The sequence below is a fragment of the Triticum urartu genome, chromosome 3A, assembly GCF_056163025.1.
Source record: "Triticum urartu cultivar PI428250 chromosome 3A, HENAU_Tu73, whole genome shotgun sequence".
NCBI classification, from domain to species: Eukaryota; Viridiplantae; Streptophyta; class Magnoliopsida; order Poales; family Poaceae; genus Triticum; species Triticum urartu.
The window spans coordinates 88,025,671-88,052,320 of record NC_141875.1 but is presented as its reverse complement, the minus strand read 5'-3'; the positions used below and the strand labels follow the sequence as shown (position 1 = coordinate 88,052,320).

The 26,650-nt window shown below is 43.0% G+C and overlaps 2 protein-coding genes and 1 long non-coding RNA gene across 4 annotated transcripts in view; 1 reads left to right on the top strand and 2 right to left on the bottom strand.

Moving 5' to 3' along the window:
* The window catches only part of LOC147978703 (uncharacterized), a 48,700-nt gene extending 41,310 nt beyond the window's left edge, over positions 1-7,390 (bottom strand). The window contains exons 1-3 of the mRNA XM_087514855.1: positions 6,985-7,390; positions 6,666-6,895; positions 4,583-5,209 (exon numbers count right to left, since the gene is read on the bottom strand). Coding sequence (XP_087370981.1) covers positions 4,583-5,209; positions 6,666-6,895; positions 6,985-7,387 — 1,260 coding nt within the window. The 5' untranslated portion in view covers positions 7,388-7,390. The remainder of the gene's footprint in view (positions 1-4,582; positions 5,210-6,665; positions 6,896-6,984) is intronic.
* Positions 7,391-13,882: 6,492 nt separating this feature from the next.
* Positions 13,883-17,696, bottom strand: LOC125546686 (uncharacterized). Its single transcript, XR_015618245.1, has 2 exons — positions 17,405-17,696; positions 13,883-17,288 (listed from the first exon to the last, which is right to left on the bottom strand). It is a non-coding gene; the product is annotated as an uncharacterized LOC125546686 (long non-coding RNA).
* Positions 17,697-17,871: 175 nt separating this feature from the next.
* Positions 17,872-24,468, top strand: LOC125543009 (Enhancer of polycomb-like transcription factor protein). Of its 2 annotated transcripts, none has more exons than XM_048706255.2 (5): positions 17,872-18,046; positions 18,239-20,486; positions 20,968-22,554; positions 23,179-23,428; positions 23,532-24,468. In XM_048706255.2, exons 2-5 carry the CDS (start codon positions 18,339-18,341, stop codon positions 24,071-24,073), a joined length of 4,527 nt encoding a protein of 1,508 aa, XP_048562212.2. In that variant the 5' UTR covers positions 17,872-18,046; positions 18,239-18,338; the 3' UTR covers positions 24,074-24,468. The 2 variants fall into 2 exon arrangements, with proteins under 2 accessions (XP_048562212.2, XP_048562211.2); XM_048706254.2 differs by having other exon boundaries at positions 17,874-18,046; positions 23,526-24,468.
* Positions 24,469-26,650: the final 2,182 nt, after the last annotated feature.

Below are 26,650 nucleotides of genomic sequence, written 5' to 3'. Positions count from 1 at the left end.
AGACACCGGAATGGTTCTGAAGTGTTTCGGGTATTTTCTGGAGTACCGGGAGGTTACCGGAACCCCCTGGGAGAGTAATGGGCCTTAATGGGCTTTAGGGGAAAGGAGAGAGGGGGCTCAAGGGGTGCCCCCCCTCCCATGGGCTGGTCCGAATTGGACTAGGAGGGGGCGGCGCCCCCTCCTTCCTTCTCCCCTCCTTCCCCTTGCCTCATTCTCCTAGTTGGAATAGGAAAGGGGGGGCGAATCCTACTTGGACCGGGAGTCCAAGTAGGACTCCTCCCTATGGCGCGCTCCCCCTATGGCCGGCCTCCTCTCCTCCCCTTTATATACGTGGGAGGGGGCACCCCAAAGGCACACCAAAGTTTCTCTTTGCCGTGTGCAGTGCCCCCCTCCACAGTTACACACCTCAGTCTTATCGTCGTAGTGCTTAGGCGAAGCCCTGCGCCGGTAGCTTCATCATCACCGTAGCCACGCCGTCGTGATGACGGAACTCTCCCTCGGCCTCAACTGGATCAAGAGCTCGAGGGACGTCATCGAGCTAAACGTGTGCTGAACGCGGAGGTGCCGTACGTTCGGTGCTTGGATCAGTTGAATCACGAAGACGTTCGACTACATCAACCGCGTTATTAAACGCTTCCGCTTTCGGTCTACGAGGGTACGTAGACACACTCTCCCCTCTCGTTGCTATGCATCTCCTAGATAGCTCTTGCGTGATCATAGGAAATTTTTTGAAATACTGCATTCCCCAACAGGGGTATCCGAGTGGGATAGTTGGTCGAGTGGATTGTACTCCAAGGTGATTTCAGTCGGTATCTTCTGTTGTACTTTGAATGTCCTTGACTCTAGGGTTGTGTCCTTGGGTAGGGCGTCTAGGTCAGGCCTATGACCCTACCCTAGGTACATGTCATCGTCAGGTGAAGCTTGGGGTGAGAGATCTGAAGAAGATTCATGGTTCTACCGAAATGACTACAATAGAGCTTTGGGTTTTTAGAATGACCTTTGAGGTTGAGATAGTGGTGGAGCAGGGTTGGTTTTCTAGGCCTGGAAAGAGAGGTGGAGATGATAGTTTACTACATAATCCAAGAGAAGAAGATACCAGTGAGAGAAGATTGACTAAGAAAAATACAGCGTCAGAAGCTAAGAAGGAGATCATCAAATTGGGAAGTCTTTCTCTGGCTTATGAGGTTTTGAATGTTGACAAAAATAATGTAGAAGCATGAAAAGCGGCTAGTGACACAGACCCCTCAACTGATGGTTTAGTGGATGATTTTAACTGCTAAAAAGAAAGAGATGGAGGAAGAGAATGCTAGACAATCTGTTAAAATTGCTATGGATGGAAAAAATAATGAGAGACAACAAAGTTGAAGGTGGAACTTTAGAAGCAGAACAAGCGCTTGCAGAAATTGCTACAACGGTTCTTAGACAAGAATGAAGCTAATAAAAATAAAGGTGACGTGACTCCTAGGGAAGGAGAGGATGAATTAGATAACTGCATGGAGGAAAAGATTGGTGACACAAGAGATAACTATTTGGAACTTGTTGATTACAATGCTAGTCAGATCAAGATTGTATCTTCATAGGAGTCTTTTGGAAATGTAATAAAGAAAATTACAGGCATTACTGACTTCCGTGATCAAGTGGAGGAGACTGGTGAGGATGGTCCATAGGCTCATAGCCAGGGAAGATGTTAGTGGAGGACATCACTGAAGAGAGGGCAACATTGAAAGATAATTATGATAATGAATCTGTTCCTGATCTTTTAGACTTAATAACCCCTCTCTTTTGACTATGTCTTCTTGCATTGGATGTACTATGTATTTGATTGGACATAACATAGAGATTATGAGGAAATTAGAGATGGCTAGATTAGATATGCTTTCTAGTCATGATATCACTACTAGAGATGCTGACTTGAATGAGTTATGTTCTGACAGAGATAACCCTGACATTGACTTGGAGAACAAAATACTTAAGAGAACTGAAACAAGTTTTTCCTCTAAGAAAAATAGGGACCTTTTGGCCCGCAATTGTTAGGCTAAAAGAAGGCATACCGGTAAATAGGTATGCTATCAAGAATTAAAAAACGTAAAAACTCCTAATGAAAGGTTTATTCTGGAATGCTGGAGAGATTGGTTGGGAGATTAGAAAAAGATTTATAAGAGAGTGTAGTGGATCACTCTTTAGACTTCCTAAGAATTCAGGATACCATGAAGGACCACTTATCTAATAAGGAATTGCACTCCTTTTGTGGAGGAAAAAAACTTAAAATTGCATTGGGCTTCTAGAGGTAAGTCTGGAGGTATTCTGGTGGCAACTAATAAGGATTCTTTAGAGGTTTTGGATTCTGAACATGTGGATTATTTTGTTAGTGTTAGTGTATGAAAAAAAATAGACCTAGCTTGGAATTTAATTACTGTTTATGGGGCTGCTCAACCTGAGAAAAAAGGGTTTTAGCTAAACTTTCTAAGATTTATCAGAGAAACACTTTACCATGTGTGATAGTTGGTGATTTCAATATTATTAGGAAGATTTTGAAAAAAAAAGTTTACACACCTGTTAGTTAGAGCTTTGTTTTTAATAATATTGTTGAACATGTTGGGCTTAGAGAACAAAATTAAAACTCCTATATTTAGATATGAAAATGATTGGGCTTTAAGAGATGATTTTAAATCAAGTGGTGATAAAAGTCTAGAATGCTGGATGTTCTGGCTCCAACATTGAGATCTAGTAGAGGGAATTGAGAATGCATAGAAAAAAATTGAGGGGGTGGGATAAAAATTATTTCACATGATAAGTGCCACACGTGTGGCATGAATCACTCTGGCCCTGGCGTTTTTTTGCAACTAAAGTTGACATGCGAAAAGAAAGTTGCCATCCTTGCATCACTAAACTTGCCATAAAAATGTTTGGAGTTACCATGTGTTCATGCCACACATGTGGCATTTATCAGGGTCCAAAATTATATATTTTGGGTCTGCTTCACCGGGTGTATGCTCCTGGTACGTCACGCGTGCGGATTGACAATGACCCATACAAACTCGACAATGTTAGCTAAGTGTGAAAAAAGATAATTATGATGGCTAATATAAAGAGGATGAGCTAAAAGAAAAGGATTGCATAAAGTGCTCCAAGACAACGTTCCACAGCAGAATGATCACCTGAAGCAACTTTCCTTGACTTCACTACTACTCCCTCCGTTCATAAATATAAGATGTTCTAACTTTTTTCTGAATTCGATGTATATAGACACATTTTAGTGTGTTCGTTATGTAGACTATATTAAAATATCCAAAACATATTATATTTATGAACGGAGGGAGTACATCAGAATAAGAAACTACACAAGAGGAGATCAATTGAGACCAGAACTTTACACATACAAGCAGCAATGCAGTATTGAGGTCACTACAAAGCAGCATTCAACCATGGCGTTGCAAAAAGTAGCACTTTAAAAATGGCCGATGCTAGGCGCCGACATACCGGTCCAATTCTTGGCCCGTCATCTAGTGGTCGTGGATTTATTCATCCTGCAATTGTTGAATATTGTTGACCACACGCACACAGAAAGGGGAACGTCGTTGCATCTCAGCTCAAGAGCTCGTATTTCTCGCGCACAAAGGTGCACCGGAGCCTAGGCCCCCGCTCGCTCGCAATGCAGCCATGGCCGCCGTTGCTGCATACCGCAACGCCGGTTCACATCACCTTCATTCGCCGATCCTAGCGTGCTGCGATGCCGGCCGTGGCAGGTCCGTCACCCCATTGCAGCTCCCTGTGGGCAACGTCATGCAGTGTACTGCACCGCCGGCTGCAACTCCGTGTGCTCGTGCTTAGCCAACCGTTGCAGTTTTGGTGGTTTGCTTTATATAAAACGAGACGAAAGCCTTTTTCGGTAACTGTTGCAGCTTTGGCACACTTGGTTGTAGCATCTGCGGTACAGGGTTGTAGCAAATCATCGACAACGTCGTCGCCGATTGTTGCACCAGTGTGCACGATGGTAGCAATGCCGAAAACTAGTTGTAGCTCCTGCAGTATACGGTTGTAGCATTCGCCGTTGACGCCATCCAACGGTAGTGTGGTGAGCTCGCTGACTAGGCTAATGGACGTGGGAGAGCAACATCAACGGTCAGGGCCCGCCGTCGGTCACAACGCTCGACCACCATCGTCCCAGCACGCGGTGCCCACCGCCGAAGCTCAAAAAACAGGAGCCCGTGTTGCGCGTCCTCGGTGCAATCGAGTAGCGAGACGCCAACGATCTCGCTGCCATCCAGGAAGGAGATTAGCATCTGGGCGGTAGCAACATGATACTTTTATCGCAAGATGATTTGCACTAAGACAAAAAAGGGAGATGGATGCGGCTTGAGAGAGAGGTTGAGGAATGAGGACCCCTCGCTAGAGATAAGGAAGGAAAAGCGGTGTGTAGTGCCGCATCAAGTCGCGTGTGGCGATCGACCGGCGGAAAACGTGGCCAGAGGGCCAGGGAAAATCATTTACCTATAAAAAAGGACAACAACATAAAGTTGACACAGATAAGCAGTTCCATCAGCTAATCAGAATCAGAGGGCCGAAAAAAGGGATCCCAGACGGCTAGGCATGCACTGGGATCACGGGCAAACATGCAAGCCGTGAAAACAGACCAGGCCACAGTGACTTCCATCTCGCATGACCCAATCTTCATGATACCACAGCTTCTACCAGCTTTCTTAGGCGTGAAAACCATATCAGCACTCTCTCCAACAGCTTCCTTGTCTTCACCTCGCGCCGCGACAGAAACTTTCAGCTTTCCATCAAGTTCAACGCAAGCAACGTCTCGTGAAAGCGCGATCATGCCACAGGAATCAACACGTAATATACCATCTCGAAAAGCAAGCAACGTGACCTCCATGTGATGTATGCTGGCGGTACTTGCGGTAAATACACCTCGGAAACCATCTGGCCATGTCCCACCTATGAATCTCACACTGATCGTGGCCTCGACCGAGCGAACAATGTGGCCAAATGTCAGCTCCAGTGTACTAAGCAGGCTAGTCATAACTCTATTAATCACGCGTGAACGATTCTCCGAGTCGTAACAATTGTACCGTGTAATGAGAAAGCTTAAATCCCTGTCCTCAGATTCAGTAGAGCCCTTAACTTTCAATTTAACCTCGAATTCCGTAGGATCCACCACCACAACACCACGTGTAGGACCTGTCAGTTCTAGATATGGATCCTGCACGCACACAACATTAGTTAAGTTGGTAATAATGCATAGTTCATCCCTAATAAGACTGCATTTGTGGAATATACATTATACATACTGATGACTCCATCCAATACCAATACATAATTCATCTATCAAGCGAAATTGTACTATTGCAATTTAATTTAGTTCATGGTGCGCATAACTGAACTTAAATCTAAGTTAGGCCTTGAAGGATGTTCAAATCTTAAGATCTCATCAGATGCAAGGAATCAGTTTAAACAGATAATAAGTAAAATGAAGCGGAAAAGAGGTAATGTTGATAACTGAGCAGCATAATACAAAATAATAGTACGAAACCATGGTGCAGTGCAGTGCATCGCACAAAGGATGTGAGCTGCATTACACAAATGCTGGAAAAAAAACTAGCCTAAACCATTTGTTGCAGAGTAACAAATTAAGATACTCCCTTCGTTCCAAAATATAAGGAGTGTTAGTTTTCTCAAAAGTCGAAATTGTGCATTTTTACCAAGTTTTTAGAAAAAATAAATCAATATCTACAATATCAAATTTGTGCCATTTGACCTATCACGAAAAGTATTTTCATATTTGATCTATTAGGTACTGCAGATGTTGATATTTTATTTTAAGAGATCTTTGGCCCATGCCTTACAAACAATGGTAACACATCACCAAGAAAAATATATTCAAGAGAACACAATACTATGAGATACAAAAAGATATAACACTAGTGTCAACTGAGGCCAAGGGATGCATTGCGGGACACATTTAAGCGGCTTATAATTCTCGAATGAGCAGTCAAAAGCTACGAAAAAGTTACAACCTTCACAGAATTCCCCTGCACCTGAAAATGTGATGTATATTGACACCAGAGTGCACAAGATTGTACTCAAATAGTCAAATGTGAACCTTCACATTGACAAATACTCCCTCCGTCCGAAAATACTTGTCATCAAAATGGATAGAAAAGGATGTATCTAGAATTACAATACATCTAGATGCATTCTTTTTTCTTCATTTTGATGACAAATATTTCCGGATGGAGGGAGTAGGAGAAAGAGGACGGATAATTGAAACACCAACTAAGTCAATTTAGACTAAATAAGGTTGACGGACATGCATCACATGCAATTTAACTTCTACGGTGATTGCTTATGTGCAATAAGCTTACACAAAGCTCCCATGGATCAGAGAAATATGTTTCACGCCGAGCTTGTGTACTTATATATTGGCTTCAACCATTGGACAACAGATACTATTACGAGCTAATGCGCAATATCACCCCGCAAAAGAAAAAAGCTAATGCGCAATACGATGGCAATGAAGTTGGTTAACATTTGAGAAAGCATAGGCTGTGAGAGGAGTTAGTTATCTTTCCTCTGCTTGATGTTCAAATTACAAACTAACTCGACCGTTCCATCATATCTAAGCCAGCCGAAGAAGCAGAGGATGCATAGTTACGTACCTTCTGGTGGATGATTTGGCAGTTATCCCTGTCCCGAAGAAATATTATATTGCGATTGTGATCCAGATAGTCGCGGGCAGCAAAGACACCGAACACATACAACGGCCACCGTAGAGAATCGTCTATTCCAGCAAGTTTTACTGAAAAGACGTTCAGAGTATGCATGTAGGAGCAGACGAAGAGTTCAGAAGCAGGTGGTTTATCCGTGTAGCGCATCGAGGGGATGAGCGCTGCATATATATGCAAATTTAGCAAGTCACAAATCAATTGAGAAGATTGGAGTAGCCAGCGCTGGGAGGGGAGCAAGTTGACTACTTACTAGTGTCCTCGAAGCAGCCAAATGTGCCAGCCCACAGCTCCTCCCATTCATGGCGATACATGCAGGCCTCGTCGTAGCTATCGTCAATGCGCGTGTCCTCCTTTGCTTTCACCGCCTTTGCTCCCACCGCCGACTTGGCTCTCTTTTCGTCGAATGTCTCCGATGCTTCCAGCTTGTTTGCCGCCACTTGTAGTGCGTCCTTCCTCTTCAAAGTCTTGAGCTGCTTCATCTCCTCCGCTTCCATTGTTTTCCTCTTCACCTCCTCCGGATCCATGGCGTTGCTCCTCCCTTGTGCCGCATCCTCCAGCATCTTTATCCTCTCCTGCTCCACGGCCATCGCAGACTCCTCCCTTGCCTCTGCAATCAACTCCTCAAGCTCTGGATCGATCGCCAGAGCCTTCATCGCCGCCGCCTTGAACCACCGCTCGACTAACGCAAGGGAAACCTAGATTTTCCTTGCGTGCCGGGTTGGGTTCAACAAATATAGGGTGCGTTTTTAGAAGGGTTCTACAAAAATATAAGGGCTGTTTGGTTTATGCCCCCAACTCGCCCTACCAAAATATTAGTCACGTTAAATTCTTTGTATGTTATTTGCTTTGCTGCCAAATATTTGGCTGCCAACGAGTCCCTTGTTCTTTCCTTCACAGATTCTTGCCAAAATTTTGGCCAACCCTAGGCGGTGGAATCCCACGCCAAATAATTGGCAAGCCAATATTGGCATGGCATCTATAGGCAAGAACCAAACATACCCTATGGGTTCGATTACAAGAAGAATTGGGGTGCGTTTGGATTGCGCCTACAGCAACCCTGCCAACCGAGGGTGTGCCAAAATTTTGGCGGACGAAACGGCCGCCAGCACCTCGCCAAATATTTGGCTGTAGAATAAACGGGAAGGACCGACGAGTCTGGGGCGAGCCAAATTATTGGATCTCAACCGAACGCAAGCATCGCTCTGGTCAACTACCAAAAAATTGGTCAGGCGCGTCAGGGCTCTAAACCAAACGGACCCTTGGCCTTCAAAGCCTTCAAGGGGGTGGGGCTGCTATAACGCGCCCGCTAACGTACAAGATGGGCCAGCCCATTAGCAGCTGGCGGCAAGCGTGCGCGTGAGGACCCCGCTGCGGGCATTTCCTATTTGGCAAGCCGGTACCGAAAATCCTATTCGACGCTAACTGCGTCAAAATGTCGAGCATTCGCACACACGATCTCCCACTGCGAGGCAGCCTGTTTTGTCGAGATACGCTAGAATTGGGCCGGCCCATTTCCCCACTGCGAGGTAGCCGGTTTTGGGAACCTTCCAGAAGGTTCCCTGAACCGGGTTTTTTATTTTTATACCAGTTTTATTTTTTTTTCTTTCGTTTGTTTTTTTTATGATTCATTTCCTTTTTTCCATTTTCTGTTTCTTTTTCTTCTTTCCTTTCCTTTCTTATGTTTTCTTTTTTCGTTTTTTATTTCTTCTGAAAATTGTTAGAAAAGTTTTAATTTGTTCATGTTTCTAAAAAATGTTCAAAAATGTTCGTATTTTAAAAAAAATCACAATTTCGAAAAAATTTCACATTTTTTAAATATTGTTTCGCACGTTTCAAAAATTGTTCTTGTCTTACACAAAATCTTTGGAATGTTTTTGTTCATTTTTTCACAATTTTAAAAAATGTTCCTGCTTCAAAAATTATCCACAAATCCCAAAATTTGTTCATATTTTCATTTTTCCAGGAGTTTCAAAAATGTTCCTGTTTAAAAAATTGTTCACAAGTTTAAAAAATCGTGTTTGCAAATTTTGTTCAGGAATTTCGAAATATGTTCACGTTTCCAAATTTTGTTTTGGAATTCAGAAAAATGTTCCGTTTCAAAAGAATTGTTCATGATTTTCAAAAAATGTTCTTGTTTTCAAAAGTTGTTCACAATTTCAAAAAATTATTTGTGTTTTAAACAGAATTATTGTTTTCTATATTAGTTCATAATTTCAATAAATGTTCACAGTTTCAAATTTTGTTCCTGTTTTCAAAATATGTTCGCAGTTTCAAAAAAATATCCGGGTTTCAAAAAATGTTGTTGTTTTCGAAATTTGTTCATAATTTCAGAAAAATGTTCGTGTTTCAAAAAATGTTCTCATTTTCAGGTAGAAACACAATTTCAGGACAATGTTGATGTTTCAAAAAATCTTCGCAGTTTCTACATTTTGATCGCAATTTCAAAAGATGTCCCCGTGTTTTTTGTTCTCATTTCCAAAAAACATATGAATACAAATATTGTTCGCATTTTAAAAGAATAATCGTGTTTTAACTTTGTTGGTTTTGAATTTAAAAAATGCTTTTGTTTAAAAATATAGTTTGTGGTCTTAGAAAATATTTGGGAATTTCCAAAAGAAGAAAACAAAAAAATCAATATTTGAAAAACTGTTTGTAATATACAAAATAATTGCGGCATTTCAAAACTGTTTGCAACTTTGAAGGAATGTTTTTCAAATCTCCACCTTGCTGCGTATTCTTATAGTGTTTTGCGCCTATATGATGTGTGCGAGGTCAGGGGATCGAACCCTGTTGTTCTCGTTTGTTTCACAGCTACTTTTTACGTCGCGTGATAGCAAAAAAACGAACGGGCGCGTTGGTGGGCCGGCACAGTCACGCATCCACCCTGTGCGTCGAGTTTCTGCATGACGCAAAATGCATCATATAGGGACTCCCAGCCGGTACTGCTAAAAAAATGGCAAGCCGGTTTCGCGAACCAAGCTTTTCGATGGGTTTTTTTTGTTCCATGTTTTCTTGTCCGTTTCTCTTTCCCTTTTTCTGTTCTGTTCCTATCTTTTTTGCTTTGGTTTTTTATTTTCGTTTATTCTTTATCATTTTCTTTTTTTTATTCTTTACTCATGGAAATTTGAATGTGTAATTTTTTTCAAATTTGATTTTTTTTTCTCAAATTCATAAACTATTCAAATGCACGACAATTTTTTCAAATCCGTTAATTTTTCAGTTTTTTCACAACTTTTTCCATGATACGCAATTGTTTTTCAGATATGTGGTATTTTTAAAAAATATATTGATCAACTTTTTCCCAAATTTGTGAACTTTTTTCTCAAAATCCGTGAACTTTTCTCAAATCCATGAAATTTTAAAATCAATGAAGTTTTCTAAAATTGGTGAATTTTCTAAAATCTGTGAACTTTTTCTCAAACTATCTGAACTTTTTAAAAATACATGAACACTTCTAAAAATTGAATGAACTTTTTTCAAATACATGATTTTTTTTTACTTCATGAAATTTTTTGAAATTCATAAACTTTTTTGAATTTGTGATTTTTTTTCAAATCTATGAACTTTTTAAAAAATTATCAGTTTTTTAGGTCAACTATCAGCCGATCTGGATTGTGCGAACGAGACAGGTTTTTTATCGGGCGAAGCAGTTCACACAACGCTAGCGAGCACGTGAGCACCGGTTCACACGACAATGCTTAAGCTCTGAATAGGAGTTCCCCTTGCTGCGCTGGTATTATATCTCACTTAGTGCGAGATATATCACCCTTTTGTTTAATGGGCCGGCTAAATTGAATGTTTTTTAAGAGACAATGGAGAGGATCTTAAAAGTCATACGGGTTTAGACCTTCCGATCATTTTTTTTTTGTTTTTCTGTGTTTCTTCAGTTTTTATTTGTTTTCTTTATTGGTTTTCCTTGGGTTTTTCTATTTGTTTACTTTTATTTTTATTTTTAAATACATGTTGACTTTTTTTAATAATGGTTGAACATTTTTCATACTAGTAAATGCATATGTGCAATGCACAAATTTAATCGGGAGCAAAATAAGTACATGTTGATATTAGACAGGATATGCTTTGCATTAATAATGTTATTTGACAAACGTCACCCGAGAAAGGGATGGAAGGGAACGGTTTTTTATGGAAAGTTTATGCGGCGGGAGGTGGAAACCGGTTATAAAGTTTCTGTCGAACGTACCAGGTTTCATACGGTGGGATCATCTCCCTTTGAACCGCTCCTCCGCTCAACTCGCTTCTAGCTTGATGCACGCCTTCGCTCGGCTCCTCGGCTCATGGTGGACATCCTCCTGATGATTGTGGACCTCTTCGTCAGATGTCACATCCCAAAATTTTCTCAAATTTGGAATATTAAAAAATCATAGGGAGTTACTTTTAAAAAAACATTGCTTGTGATTGATTGATATTAGCTAGTTTTGACTAGGAGTAGATTAAATTGATTGAAAATGTGGCTCAGGTAAACATTTAGAATTGTTTAGAACCATAAATTGTCATTTAGAGAATATTTATAAAATGCAAAATTGGAATCACAAATTTTAGCGACCTTAGTTTAATATTGGGTTGGAAATTAATTCTCATAACTTTTCCTTTTTTTTGCAAGGAAAACTTCCGATCTATTCATCAACTGTCAAGAGAGTACAAAGAAAATCAAAAGTAAAAAAATACATCTAGGTCCATAGACCATCTAGTGACGACTATTTTGAGTTTTGTTAGGGTTCGTGTCCTACTGAGAGATGCGAGCGCGGAGGCGGCTCTCTGCAGATGGAGTAATGTCCTCCCCGCCTAGCCGCTGTTCCGATGGTGTTCCTAGCATCGTCGGAGGGCATGTGAAGGTTATCTCCGATGGATCTCATGGGACTCGATCGGGGTTTGTCTTTGGTGGATCCACATGGATCCGGTCTTCGTTCGTCTGTGTTCCTGTGTCTATAGGTTGGATACTTTCGATCTACGTTTCTCTTTATCGACGACGGTTGCTGTTCTGGTGCACTGGTCCTATTGGGCCATAGCACGAAGACTTCCTGATTGTTTACTACGACAAGATTTGCCCGGCTCCGATAAGGAAGGGGCGCTAAAGTTGAATTAATACCCCAAAATAGGGTGATACTTCAATTGTTGGGCAAAAAAGTATTTTTCTTAAATCCCAATAATTTTTTGAGCCTCTAATAATTTTACCAAAAAAAAAGAGTGAATTCGATTTTTCAATCAATTCATGAATCAAAAGGGAATTCTTTCAAAACAAGGCTACACATTCTATTTTGGTAGGAAATCATTTTCCATAGTCCTAACTATTGTTTTGACTCCTTGTAAATTTTCCAAAGCGAATTTAGAACAAGTTTGATTTTTGAACCAAATTCATATTCAAAAGTACAATCAAAAATAAAAAGGCCCATGTAGGTTTTTTGGATGTTTTTAGAGGTCATACATTTTGTAGAAAAGACCAGTTTTTTAGGAAATCACAATTTCACCCCTCCACCCCAGAAACAATCATGAAGAGGCCCGGGAAGCATGTTGAAACTTGTAGAAAGGCCCCGGATTTTCTACAAATCACCAAATAGCCCCTATTTTGGCTAAAAATGCGATTAGATTGGAGGGAAATTCCAAGAACAAAAAATTATAAGAAATGGTTGGAGGCTCCAAAAAAATGAGGGGAAAATACGTGGATGACCAGGGAAGTGTGTTAATCCTAATAGGTTGTTTTCTCCGTTCCTTGATGATTTTCTTTCCGTACCTGCTAACCTAATAGGAAATTATAGGAAATGATTGGAGGCTCCAAAAAAACAAGGGGAAAAAATTCAGGGACAACCAGGGAAGTGTGCTAATCCTAATAGACTGTTTTCTCCCTTCTACGATGCTTTTCTTTCCGTACCTACTAACCTGGGTGTCTTTAAGATCTGAAAAGTGTCCTTAAAATGGGAACTTGTCCAGAAGGAGTAAGAACAGCACCCAGGGCCATAACATTTCTCAAAAAAGGTAGAAGGATCCCAAATTCCTGCCAAACTTGCTTGGAGTTGCTCCGGCCTCCGTGAAACTTGTAGAGGTACCTCTAATTCGTGCAAGAACGGCTTATAAAAGGTCGGTCCCTCAAGTACCTATCAAGGCTGGTCCCTCAAGTACCGATCAAGACTTCAAAATCATTGACGAGGCAAAGATGTCAAAGGGATTCCCCTCAAAGATTGATTATTGACTACAAGACACAAAAAAGACTTTGGTGCCTTCGACTCAAGAGGGCTCATGTTGAGAGAACACCCAAAATTATATCTTGGGTCCCACCACATGGATGGTCAAACAAACTCAAGGGAGTCAACAAAAATCAACGAAAATCCAAGGAAGCCTTCACGGTTAACAAGTCAAAGGGAGAAGAGCCCGTACAAGAATAAGTCAAAGATGGAGGCAAAGTTGTATAGCGGCCCAAGTTCAAGTAAGAGGCCTTCAAATAGTGTAGGTGTTCCCCACTTAATGGATTAGAACTCACTTCAAAGCCCAACTAGAGGCATATGGGATAAAGGACACAAAATTATGTAGCTCTACCCTCTCACCTCCTCTTCCAAGGTTTCCCTCAAAAAAAAAAAACCCTCCTCTTCCAAGGGTAACGTTGTTCATTTGGTAAGAACCTCTAGGCTATATAAGGCCCCCATGGGTATGTAATTAACTCACTCCCACTTGAATAAACTTGAGAGGACTTACTCTCCCCTCCATAGAGCCTAGCTCGACTGAAGCTGAAGGTTTGGAATCAGAGTCCAAGGGACCTAGTAAGATTCGGACTAGTGAGGAGTCGTGTGACTTTGCAAGCAGCAACACTCCAACAAGTTTTTCTTTGTGCCGAGCATCGCTCTCGATGACTCTCCTCATAGGACATAGGTCGTACAATATCGCCGCGTCACTTTGCCAAGTATACAACGACTTCTGCTATAAGGCCATCATGACCCCCACCTACTCATCACTAACCACGTTGCTAGGGACACGCCTCATCTAAAGTTGTTCTTTAAACAGCAAGGAATACATTATGAAGTTATTTTAATCAAAAATTACATCCTAAGATGACAAATGTACAAACCCATATCCAATCCACCAAATCAAAGGGCTCTGATCCACAAGGTTACTCAACACACAAGAATAAGAAAAGCGAAGCATTGGTGTGTCATGTAATTCAACATCAAAGATTGTTTGGCACATCATAAGAGAAACAAAATAACTGTAGCACAAGGGAAAAGTCTTCCCAAGGAAAAGCAAATCCTACTGACTCAAATCCTCCAAAGTTCCTGTCAAATTCTTTTGAATCAAAAGGAGCCATAAGTCGTTCAATGCTGATACCAAACAAAAGCTGTTGGTCCATTAGCAGTATGGGTGGCAAAAATTACACGCGTTGAAACGCAATTCCTTTGACTGAATTCACCCTTCAAAATAGCCAATGTTGCTTGAATCACATCTGAATTAAAACAGAAGAAAATAAACTAGAATGAAGCAACATTGCAACGTGGTATAAAAGAACATATGCTTACCATTAGAATATGATATTTTACATAAAAAATATATAATGATGATATATTCTGCACAATGCATATCGTAGCAGCAACAGAAGCAAAACAAAATGCATCACCACACTGGCCAATACACATTGGATGGATAAAGAAAATTTTGCTATGTCAGGTCTATCTTGCTTAAGGGTAAAATCCGAATGGGTAGGCGCACACCACTTTTCTTTTGTAACAAAAGGTGTTAAGAGTTCGACGTGGACTCTGGACTACCTGCCTTCCTAGCTGCATAATGGGAACACAATCCTACATATGACAAAGCAAGACACAGAATATCCCTATTGCAAAACAGGGTATGTTTTAGGTATTTAATCATACCATATCCTTTCAAGTGGCTAGGTGCTGCGAAACTGATACAAACAGCAGTCAAAGATGAGTCTCGAGAAAAATAAGTAGTAGTGGAGATACCAACCATTAAAGGAATGGAACTAAGGCTATCCAGTTGCAAGGCCGTAAGTCTGCAATTTCCATAAAAAAGGTGCAAGGTGCATCAGAGGAAAGCACTAGTAGATACTAACCATAACTGCCTCCCAGAAGGAACATTCTTAGTGACGGTCCATATTGATCTTTGTAGAGGAGAAACAATACATCACAACTCAAGTAAATAAAAGGAATGCTCTCAACAAAGAGCAAAGAGAGTGCAAAAGAGCTGCATGAAAGCCCAAATTGGCTAATAAAATATGGTTTGTCTGTCAATTTGGAGACTCAAACCAAGGAAGTCCTGGATGTTAAATAGGTGAATAAACACAAACAAATACTCTACCTTTTTAGTTGCTGAGTTGCATTGTAAAACGAGAAGCAAGAATTCAACTCGAAAATAAGGTGAATAACATAAAACCTACCTGATCATTTCTATGTCCAATGACCTAAGCCATTGCGTTGTTGGATGCATGGTACTCAACCTCTAGATAAACTTGACTCACAGCCATGTGAATTGTATGCATTTTGTCTACTCTTTTTTTCTTCTGATAGTTCAGTTGTATACTAAATACACTGAAGCATAACACACGTTATCAGAAGCTGATATGAAAGGGAGCTATTGAAGCTGGGGCTGAGTGCTTAATAGAATTTGATAACTTCTCAAGGATACTACCAGAGCCTAAGACAAGTCTGCTTGAATATCTCCTAAGCTTCCTGAATACACGATGTGGGTGGTGAGTGCTGACATGCCGGTATGGCAACAAAGACAAGTATGAGTATGGAAAAATGTTACTGCCTGAATAAAAACTGTATATCTAGTCTCCTAATACTCTAAATTGGATATTATAATAGAAGGGCATATTCGTCCTACTCCCTAAGCGTTTCTTCACAAAACACACCAAATATTCTTAATTATGTTCCAAATAATATTCGTATTCATATTGGGCCCAAGAGAAAATGGAAAGGGTGAGTGACAGCTGGCTGGGCCCATATAGGCCTATATGCTCGCAGCAAACACGGCTACACACAAAGTAACCTAGGGCTGCCCTTGCGCTTGGCAGCCACCACCCATGGGGCGGATGCAGCGCCGCCAGGCCAGCACCTCCGCAAGAGCAGTTCCATGATGCCCTCTTCCACCAAAAGGGTTGCCATCCTCCTACGCCGGCGGCCTGGCACATCGATTCGGTGTTCCTTGTGCGTCTCGGCACCGCCGGCTGATGAGTAACCAAGCCGCTCCTTCCGCCGAGGCAAGCGAAGCCACCTCTTCCTCATGGCTTGCCGGGTTGGAGCGCCATTGCTGCCGTATGGCGCAGGCATCGTCCAATGGACCAAGGGAGCGATGTCAAGGATTCACCAAGGGCAGCGTCGAGGGTTCCCAGGTTAGATCTGAGATTGATAAGGTTTGCTAGGGTTTATAGTTATAGATCTAATGGCTTTCGTGGGGTTAGATTCAAATCTTTTTATGGGGAGGGAACTTCAGGGGGTTCTAAACCATGAAGTGTCGGAAGCGTCAAAGAGTAATGGTGGGATATCATGATTTCTTAATCTTGAAAGTCAAAGTTCCCCAATACTCTTTGATGCCTGTATCTCCAGGTATCGAACACACATATGGCAGTTTGGCAAAATGGTGGGGCAGAATAGCATATCCCCGTGGATAGTTACTGTCATATTGTAGAACCAGAAGCCAGAAGTTAGTCCACAACACAAAGGGAAGGTCCTAGAGTGTATTGTGGATGTGCTAGATTATAATTTCTTCTAAAAGTTTTTCCACCTCAAGATTTTTTGGGGGGCACTTCAGGAGGCATTGAACCACGAAACATCAGGAAGTATCAAAGAGTGATATGAGGAAAAAAATTGGAAGACAAAGTTTCCCAATATCCCCAACGCGTGTATCCCCAGGTATCAGACACATATATGGCAGTTTGGCAGAGTGATTGGGTGGTTACTGTCATACTGTAGAACCAGAACCCAGGAGTTAGTCCATGACACATATGGAAGGTCCTAGAATATGTTATGGATGTCCTATGTCAGAATTTCTTGTAAATAGCACATTTAAGAAATATGTTTCCTGAATAAGGCAAACAAATATTCTTCATCTGAGCAAATTGCCTTCTGTAGCTTCACAGCTAATTGACTATAAACAAAGGAGAAAGTAGTATACTGATCAAGCACATTGTTTAGCACTTGTTGTCTTTGCCATGGTATTCTTGCAATTATATCAGTGTTAACAAGTAGAAAACAGGGCACAAGGGAAACTACTTGGAAGAACCAGCGCCAACACAGGTAATCGAATCCATGAATTATGAAATTGGTCAGAAAAACACAGTGATTAACGGATTGTACCTGCAGTGAGGAACGCAGAAATATTTTTATAATGCTCATTACTAGTAATATTCAAAGTCCTCCGAAAAATTCATGGATACTAGCTTTGCAAAACTATCACAGTTGCAAACTTGTTGTAAGATCAAGTTGCAAGCAGGGATGTCGCAGTCATCATACATTTACTTGCATACTCCAAGCATATGATGTGAAAGCTGGATTGATCTTCTCTAGACATAACAAATAGAAGCTTCACACTGCAAACCTGGTAGGTTAGCCATCAGTTTGACATCTTAGGCACTAACAAGAAGATTAATACAGTTATACAGGGTCTAACAGATTCATACACGAGGAGCAGAACTGGCCGGAATATGACAGTACCTGCCGGCAAACAGTGCCTGGCCTTGCCGGCCGTCGCCCCTGAAGCGGCGATTTACCTGTTGCTGAAGCCCCTGCTGCATCCTGCGGCCTGAAGTGGGGATGATGAGGAGGTCAGTGCGTGGGGGTGGGGGTGGGGGCGTGGGGATTATGACGAGGCAGCCCCTGCAAGATCCTAGAGCGCCGGAGGCCGCGTCACGGGGAACCGCCGGCGGGCAGCGGGTGGCGCCGTCGTGTGTGGCGGAGCGGCGACGACGGACGGACCGGCCGACCGACGAAGGAGCAGAAAACAAAGACCACCGCACGGGGCGCTTTTTATTTTCCGCCGGGGGCCACGCTCCCCTCCCACACTGATCCCAGCCGTCCGATCGCGATCCGACGGTGCGAGAAACCTGGCGACGTGACCCGCCCGGCCCTGTCCATGACCCTATAATACAGGGACTGATTCGGAAAATTTTCCCCTTCCCCAATGTCCCCTTCTTCCTCCTCCACCTCCACCTCCGGCCTCCCTCCCCGCCGGTTCCACCCAAAATTCTCGCCCCTCCTCCACCTATCAACCCCAGCCCGCACCCCAGGACACGGAGGGGCGCCAGGGGAACCCACGGCCGGCGTTTGATTGGCGTGGATCGACCTCCTCCGCTCCTGGTATGGAACCCTAGCTTTTTTCCCCGGCCGGATTGCCCCAGGAGAGCGTTTCTTGATCCTTGTTCGCTGTGGCAGTGGCCGGACGAGGACAAGACTGCTCTTTTCTTTCCATTCCGGCCGGTTGCCGATCTGTCTCCTGCCCTGTTGCCTGGTTTTCGTTAATCTGATTCATCCGTGCATGGTTTCGATTAGGTCCCTGTTCTCCGGCGAGCAAGATCGATCTGGGACCCGCTGCCCCGGCGTGGAGCAGCTTCTTGTCGAGGGAGACAATTGGGGGTTCAACTGAACCCCCATGCCCCAGGTTAAGCCCGCCCCTGCACCCGAGCCACTCCTGGGTTTAGATGGAGATGACGAGACCTTGTCTGAGAGGGGCTCGGTTGGATCTGGGTCGGGCCCAAGCACGCCGGATGCTCGTGGTGGCAAGGAGGCCTCTTCAAGCACTCCCTCTGCTACAGGGAGTAAGAGGAAGCGTGAGAGCTTGAGTTGTGACAGAGTGGAAGCTGATGGTCCAGAGCCAACAAGATCCGGTTCGAGTGACACCACATGGAGCATGGACAGTTTGCACGACGGCTGCCCACGCTCCTTGTCGAGGAAAAAGAATGGCCGCTCCGAGCATTCGGTTACTTCTGCCGCATTGATCAGCCGGCCTCGCGGCGTCCTGAAGCTAAGGAAGCTTCCCCAGAATGTCAGTGCCGAGACTGGGGCTGGTGGTTGTAATGTGCTTCAACCCAATGGCATTTCTAAGCCTTCCCATTTCATGAGGAGGAAAAGGATAAGGAAACCAAGGGCGCTCAAGGAGAACAGAGTTGGTGGCGGTGATCCTGTCATTTGCTTAAAAACTGAGAATGGCACTCATGATCAGGACATCACAACAAAGTCTTGTTCGGAAAATGATCTCTCAGTTCCAAAGCTACCAGGTGAACCATCTAAACTTGTTCATGTTGATAAGGATAGTGCTGGGCATGCGCTAGGGCACATTGATGCTAGCTTGGAAGAAAATGCTGCTATGATGCTCTGTTCTCTGTCAGATAATAGACATGATGACCCATTGAGGAACAGAATGTCATCACCAGATAGATCATCAAAGGAATCTAATCTTCACCGCTCTAATCGCTTGAACAATCCATACAAGAATGAAGATGATGTAGCAGGTCCTTCTAGGTTGCTACGGAAGCGTGACGGTAAAGGTCCATTCAGGAAGCGTCGCCCACGTCGTCATTTTTATGAAGTCAGCCCTCATGATCTGGATCCATTTTCCATTGTAAAAGAGAGGATCAGGGTGTTTTGGCCTCTTGATGAGACTTGGTACTTTGGCCTGGTCAAGAAATATGACCCTGTGACAAAGAGGCATCATGTCAAATATGATGATAAGGATGAAGAATGGATCAATCTTCAAAATGAGAGAATCAAGCTCCTCCTTTTGCCAGGTGAAGGTCGCAGGAGATGTATTAATAATACTTCAAGGAAAGCACGTAAGGTGAACTATGAGGGGGAGAAGAGAGTACACATGGATCAAAACGGTTCAGGAAGCGAGTCAGAGCCCATCATCTCATGGTTGGCTCAATCAAACCAAGCAAGATCTGGTACCTCCAGTAGCATCAGCAAAACAGCTCTTGGTCACCCAAATTTTCCTGTGTTATCAAACTCATTCGATGCCAACCCGGGATTCTTTGGCTCTGATGGTGCTATACCAGGAGGTTTACATGCAAATGGTGGCCCGGAAGTTCATAACGATGGGACTGTACCTCGGGAAAGGAGATTCCGCTTTGTTTATTATAGGAGGCGATTTCGCAGGAGAAGGAATGGTTTTGTCAACATTTCAGAACATGATTCACATTTGAAAAGCAGATCAAGTTCTGCGGTGGTTCTTGATTCAGCCAATGGCAGGGAGGCTGATACTGAAACTGGTGCTCCAGTGAAATATGTCATATTGGTGTTAAGCTGTCCACTTAAATCTGTTTACAAGTTAATTTCTGAAGCCTGCAGTGCTTGGCTTCCCAGTACTTTCTTTCACCCTCAGCATGGTTCATTGATTACCTTATGGCCTACAGTATGTCTGGACATACTTCTTGTTAATGGTACTTTAGGTTTGAAACACTTGCTTCTTGAGACTTGCTTAAGATCAGCAGTATTTCTTTTCTGTTCACTCGTCGGAAGCTTCAATCAGGATTCTGGGCTGAATGCTTTTAATGAATCAGAAGTGCCATGCACCTCGGTCAGATTCCAGATATCTGGTTTGCATGGTAGGAGCCAAGCAGTGTTTGTGCTGTTCAGCCTCATTGGAATTGGCAAGACACAATGGAAGAACCTGCAAGCAAAGTTCAGATATCACTCTTTGAAAAGGGAGCTGTCTAAAGTTGACTGCACATACACCGATATCAAACAACTCATCAGTGGAAATGACCAGAATGTCCGGACTTCAATGAATCTCTTTTCGAAGGTACAGAACTCACTTTATGTGCAGATTTAATTGACTTTAAAATCATGTTTTTCGGTTGATTATGGGTATTGCATGCCAGGATTTTATAATAGAAACATAAAAGAATAACTACTATCCATGGTTTGCACGTTCGGGAGAATATGCTGATTAATAGCTAGTATTAGTAGTCAGCTGCACCCCAAGTTCGACTGTACGTGAGGGTTAGTTAGTTGCTGTACCAGTCACTGTGGAGTTACAAGCCAGAGTATCTGTGGGAGAAACCTAGGCCCAGCATCTTATTTTGTCAGTTGGAATTACAAAATTTGTCAAAATGTTGACCTTTATTGATTACTATCCAGTTTATTTATCTATTTCTTTTCTAGACATGCCATTATTTAGTCTGTAAGTTTGAATGCATCAGATCAAAGTATTTTGTGCTGAAATTTTAGGTCTCCAGCCATTACCAGATGAAATTATTACTGACTACATTTCCTGTTGGCAGAGTTTATCTTCCGATGCTCAGGAACCTCAGTTCTGCTCAGAATCTAATTATCCTGATGCTGATCCTGTCATATTTTGTCTTGATAATCAAAGTGAATGTACTCGAAATCATGTGGACGTGGCAGCTGCACGTCATCACCTAAAGCTGCTCACTGAAACCAACTTAACTTCCAATGCTGTAGTTCACCAGGCTGCTCCTTCTGAAATTTCTGTAGAAGATAATCAGCAGTCTATTTCACAACATAGATCTGCTTTGGTTAAGCAGGTTTGTTCCTTGGAGACGGGTACCGTAAGTCTGGATTGTGACAACAGTGATGGTGATATCAATGTGATAAGCAGAAGGTTGCCAGATCAAAATGGGACTTGCATAGCTGGTGACAAACTTTGTTCTTCCAATCATAATGCTACAAACTCTCCAGAGAAATCTAAACAAAGTTACCCTTCCATGGATATTCCTCAAGATAAGATATCTGATGCTCTGGATGATGAGTTACTTAGCAAAGATGGCAAAGCCACAGAGCCTGTATCTAACTTGGTTCAGGAATTGAATGAACATCCAATTGGTCGTGTCACACCAACTGCCCCAAGGACGTCCTACCATCGGAACAGGTTTACATCCATATCACGCACATTTGGAGATGGTTCAAAATTATGGCCAGAAGATAACATGTCAACTGGCAGTGCTAGTGGTTCTAAGAAAACACGAACCCATGTTTCATACTCAGTTTCTCCTAGAAGTGATGAACTAGGATCAAAACACAAAGGACATTTCCGCAAGATACAACCTCACAACATCGCCAAGACTAATGGTTCAAAGAGGCTTCCTGATAATACTAGAAGTGGGGAGAGCAGCCCGGAGTCATTGGCTTGTGTTGCAAATGTCCTGGTAACAGTTGGTGATAGAGGATGGAGGGAATATGATACTCAGATCACAATTCACACCGATGGGCAGAGTGATCGAAGTATCTGTGTGAGGCTTGCTGAAGGAAAGAAGTATGTTCACAAAGTTTCTCAAGTTTTGCAGCCTGGTGCTACTAACCGCTATACGCATGCTATTTTGTGGAAAGGGGGCCCTGAATGGTACCTAGAATTTCCTGACAGAAGCCAGTGGTCGATTTTCAAACAAATGCATGATGAATGCTATAGTCATAACATCAGAGCTGCATCTGTTAAAAACATTCCAATCCCTGGTGTCCGCTTGGTTGAAGGTCATGACGATAATGATGTTGTATCGTTTGTGCGCCCCCAAGATTATCTTTGCCATATCGGGCCAGATGTTGAAATGGCTCTTGACGAATCCCGTGTGATATATGACATGGATAGTGATGATGAAGAGTGGATTTCAGGATGGAGGAAGTCTCAGCGAGATAAGAACAACACTATATCTGAGTTAACAGAGGATTTGTTTGAGAAGATCATGGACAAATTTGAGAAATTTGCACATACCCATAACTGCAGTGCGCTCACCATTGATCAGATTAAGGAACTAGATGTTGATAATGCACCGCTGGACATCACTGAAGTGATACATGATCATTGGCATGACAAGAGGCAGAAGAAGGGAATGCCGCTTGTTCGACATTTTCAGGTCATATGTCTTCTCATGCTCTGTTTTGTCTTGTTAGCTTTGCCTTACTTTCCTGTACATGATCACCATGTTGATGGTTTATGACAAAAACAGAGATCGAGTAAGCATTTCAGAATCTGTTTTCTATCTTCTTCGGGATGTTTAGTTATATATATATATATATATATATGCCTTGGCTCCTTTGTGGTCCTTCCTACAAACTAATATTTTGTAAACTGTAGCTTCTTATGCTTATGTAGGTCTGTTTACTTCTATTCGAATTATTCCAACTATGCCATTGATGGAGCACTGTGTTAACATAATGATCCAAAATGGAAAATTTTGCTTGTTTTTTGCTCCAATCTTTGACAGCACCAATCGATTAAAGCAAAAGATTCTTTTGTTAGTTCAAATAGTTTAGGCGGTAGCTTATTTTGTGTAGTGTAACTTGATTTGGAGTTTCTCTTCTAATGTGGTTCATTAAGTGGCTGCAAATAAGCTCATGCTTCCAGGGAAAGGATTTATTGTTGCATTTCTTTTCCGCTATCATGCTCTAATCTTACCAGATGGTACCATCGCAGTCCAGCAAACAATGTTGAGACTTGAGTGCATACTCCCTCTGACTTTACTTTCTATCATTTTCAGCCTGTTATGTGGAAGATTTATGCTCAGCAGCTACAGGAATGGGAATCGGCAGTAAACAGAATGCAGGGTTCATCAAATGGGTACCAAGGAAAGAGGCCGCCCTCCAAACCTGCACTCTTTGCCTTCTGTTTGAAACCTCGTGGACTCCGGCTTCAGGTATCCAAGGGACCGAAGCAGAGATCACATAAGAAGCTTATGTACTCTGGATGCCACAGCTTTTTGAGAGAGCAGGATGGCTTTTACCGACAAGGTACACCCTTTATGTTCTGTAGTCAAATCAACGGCTCGTGCTTTTCCCCCCTGCATTTGCTGATACAGTTTCTGTTTGTTTGTTTTTTTGTCAAAAGCTTCAGGCCGGAAAAACGGCGAATATGTTGGGGATGGGAGGACATATGAATCCTATGACGGTGGTTCTCTTAATTCACCAACAGGGTACTCCCCCAGGTTCTCTATGAGAACAGATTCCCCTCGCACGTCTGATGCTTCGGACAGAGGTTCTACTCCAAGATTCAGGACTAACAGTATGAAAAGGAATGCAAGCTTTGCATTCTCTGAGGATCACCAACCGTCCCCGTCCTTCCGCAGCCAGAAAATAAGGCGAGGAGGCGTGCCTGATCACTGGAACACTGCAATCCATGAGTACCAGAACTCGAAGCAGGCGCCCCAGAGCCACCGTGTGGACGTCGAGGAGCTCAAGCTGCGTGACGCCACGAGCGCCGCGCAGCACGCCGCGACGATGGCCAGGCTCAAGAGGGAGAAGGCCCATTGCCTGATGCACAAGGCGGACCTCGCCCTCCACAAGGCCTCGGTGGCCGTCATGATCGCGGACGCGATCAAGGCGTCCAGCAGGGACTCGTCGCGGGCGGCTGACAGCAGGAGGGACGACGGGCGGTGACGCCTCGTTGTCGGGCGTGAGCTGATGCGTGCGGGCGCATCGTTTTGTCGATAGGATCAATGCAGTAGATAGCGTCGGGCCGTAGAAAAACCAACCTTCCTCCAAACCCCAAACCAGTTCTGTTTGATCCTTTTGTACATGTGATATTTCTTCCTCCTCCTTACCTTGTTCAGAGTCTTGTCTGGGGATGATGGCTGATGCCTCCCGGGTGGTTAACTGTGTTGTTGGCAGAGATGGTTGTTGATAGGGCAGGTAGCTGTTGTTGCATGATTTTGCATTCTCATTGTTGTTGTAAAGGTTGCTTCTTCCATCCAAGGGAAACGGCCATGGCTTGTGCTGCCAGCCGCTACCCTGCCCAAAGAAAATGAAATATGAAGAGAATAGTTGAGGACATATGGCTCTGCGTCTTACAAGTGTTGGTAATGCTATCGCACTGTTTGTTTTTCTGTTTGTCCTAGCTCAGACATGGGCCGGGATCTCTCAGCGGTGGAGGTTGGGGTTGTAGTCTCATGTGGCTCTTCCAAATATTTGAGATTGGTTCAGCTCGGGCACCCTTGAAACTTCCAAGGGTGTGTACGGCTGCGATGCGTTTGGACATGTTGAGCATAGATTATCTTGTCAGTGGTCTGTATATGTCGAGAACATGCTGATATGAGATTTTGTTTGTCTGGTACACAATATCTAAGTTAGACATGCTGAGCGGTGATGTGAAAAATAAATTGTGTAGAAAATTATATAAAGTGATTTGCATTTGAAGATAATAATCTGGTCCACAGATTGGCATACAAATAAATGGCAAACCATGCATCTGACACAAGTAAACAGATAGTCTCGTTCAAATCATCTACTCCCTTCATCCTATAATATAAGACGTTTTCTCGCACTACACTATTGTCAATAAAACATCTTACACTATGGAACAAGGGAAGTAGTATCTAACAAACAATAAATGTATTCATTTTCACCATTTTATAACAATCTAATTCACACAACAAGAAATTTTCCACACCATTTCTACGATGCACTCCATCCAACGTGTATTCTCCTCTGGTTCACCCATTCACTCCCTATGCACTCCCTGTTCTCCTCTGTTTGACATCTTCCCTGATCAACCCATCTATAACGATAAATCCTCCTCACTAGTACTGTGGACAACCAACTGTTGAACATGGGAGTCGGTAGCATATGGGTTTACCCGACTGGGATTGGCCGACTTAGAGAGTTGAGTGACTTAGGGTCACTGGCATGTGGGGCCGCAAACCAGATGATCCACATGTCAGTGACGCAAAGTCACCTGACGTTACGTCAACCAACCTAAGGCCGGGTTGACCACTTCTTGCACCCACACAAGAGCCAGTTTGTCAAGAAGTTGCCTTATCCATGAAATGCAAGGCTCAAGAATAAGGAAGAGAAGACACGCATTGCTCAAGCTTCCGACGACTCCGACCCTGAAGATGTTGTGGGTGTAGCCCAATTAAAGGTGGTCAAAGATGACAAGATAATCAAGTACGATTGCAAGAAGAACTACAAAGGCGACTCCCACAAGTGCCTTATGACCATTGAAGGTCAAGGATGATGAGCAAATTGGCTCCCACAAATGCCTTATGGCAAATAAGTCTTAAGGTACCTTCCTCTCTCTCTCTCTCTCCTTACCGATGTTTCTCGTGATGCAAAGGGTGGTAGTGATGAGGATGATGAGGAGCAACGTATGTTGGTAGGCTTGCATAAATTCATGATTACTCTAGGTGGTCAAAACCTAGCTAAGTTTCTCTACCTTATGAAACTTGTTGTTGAGGGCAACGAGACCATTAAGCAACTCGAAACCTGTAGGATCGAAAGGAGTGTCTAGAGAGGGGAGGGGGGTGAATAGACAACTACCACAAGCCAATGACCAATTTTAAAATGTTTGTTATTTAGGCAGATTTTAGTATTATCTAACAAGTCATAATAGCGTCCTACACATGCATATCTAGAGTATAGGAAGTGAAGATCATGCACGTGCAAGAAATTAAGGAGTAGAGTTTGAGAGATTCACAAACAATGGTTGACATGGAGGATTTTTTACCCTTGGTTTCGATAGGTGGTGATATCGTATATCCACGTTGATGGAGGCTTCAATCACAAGGATTACGGTTGCAAGATTCCACAAAAAAATCGAGTCCACGGAGGGCTCACACCATGAAAGGTCTACGAAGGAGCAACATTGTCTATCCCACCATGGCTTACGCCCACGAAGGGCTGGCCTCACTCGGGTAGATCTTCATGAAGTAGGTAATCTCCTTGCCCTCAAAAGCTGCTTGGTTTCACCACAAGATTTGAAGACTCCCAGGCACACCTAACCAATCTAGGAGGCACCACCCTCCAAAAGGCAATAGTTGGGGTTGATGATGAACTCCTTGTTCTTGTGCTTCAAAAGATAATCTCCTCAACACTCAAACACTCTCTCACAGATTTTGGCTTTAGGGTAGGAGAGGGTTTGGGTGGAAAACAATGAGGTGACTAGAAATCAAACGATCAATGGTTGGAGTGGAATCCCTTTGAAATTAGCACAAGGGGTGGGAGTTCTCTCTCAGAAAT

Coding starts and splice junctions, on each gene's coding strand:
- LOC125543009 (XM_048706254.2), top strand. CDS start 18,339: ATGCCCCAGGTTAAGCCCGCCCCTGCACCCGAGCCACTCCTGGGTTTA. Junction 20,487..20,967: donor CAATGAATCTCTTTTCGAAG/GTACAGAACTCA, acceptor TCCTGTTGGCAG/AGTTTATCTTCCGATGCTCA. Junction 23,429..23,525: donor GGATGGCTTTTACCGACAAG/GTACACCCTTTA, acceptor TTTTGTCAAAAG/CTTCAGGCCGGAAAAACGGC.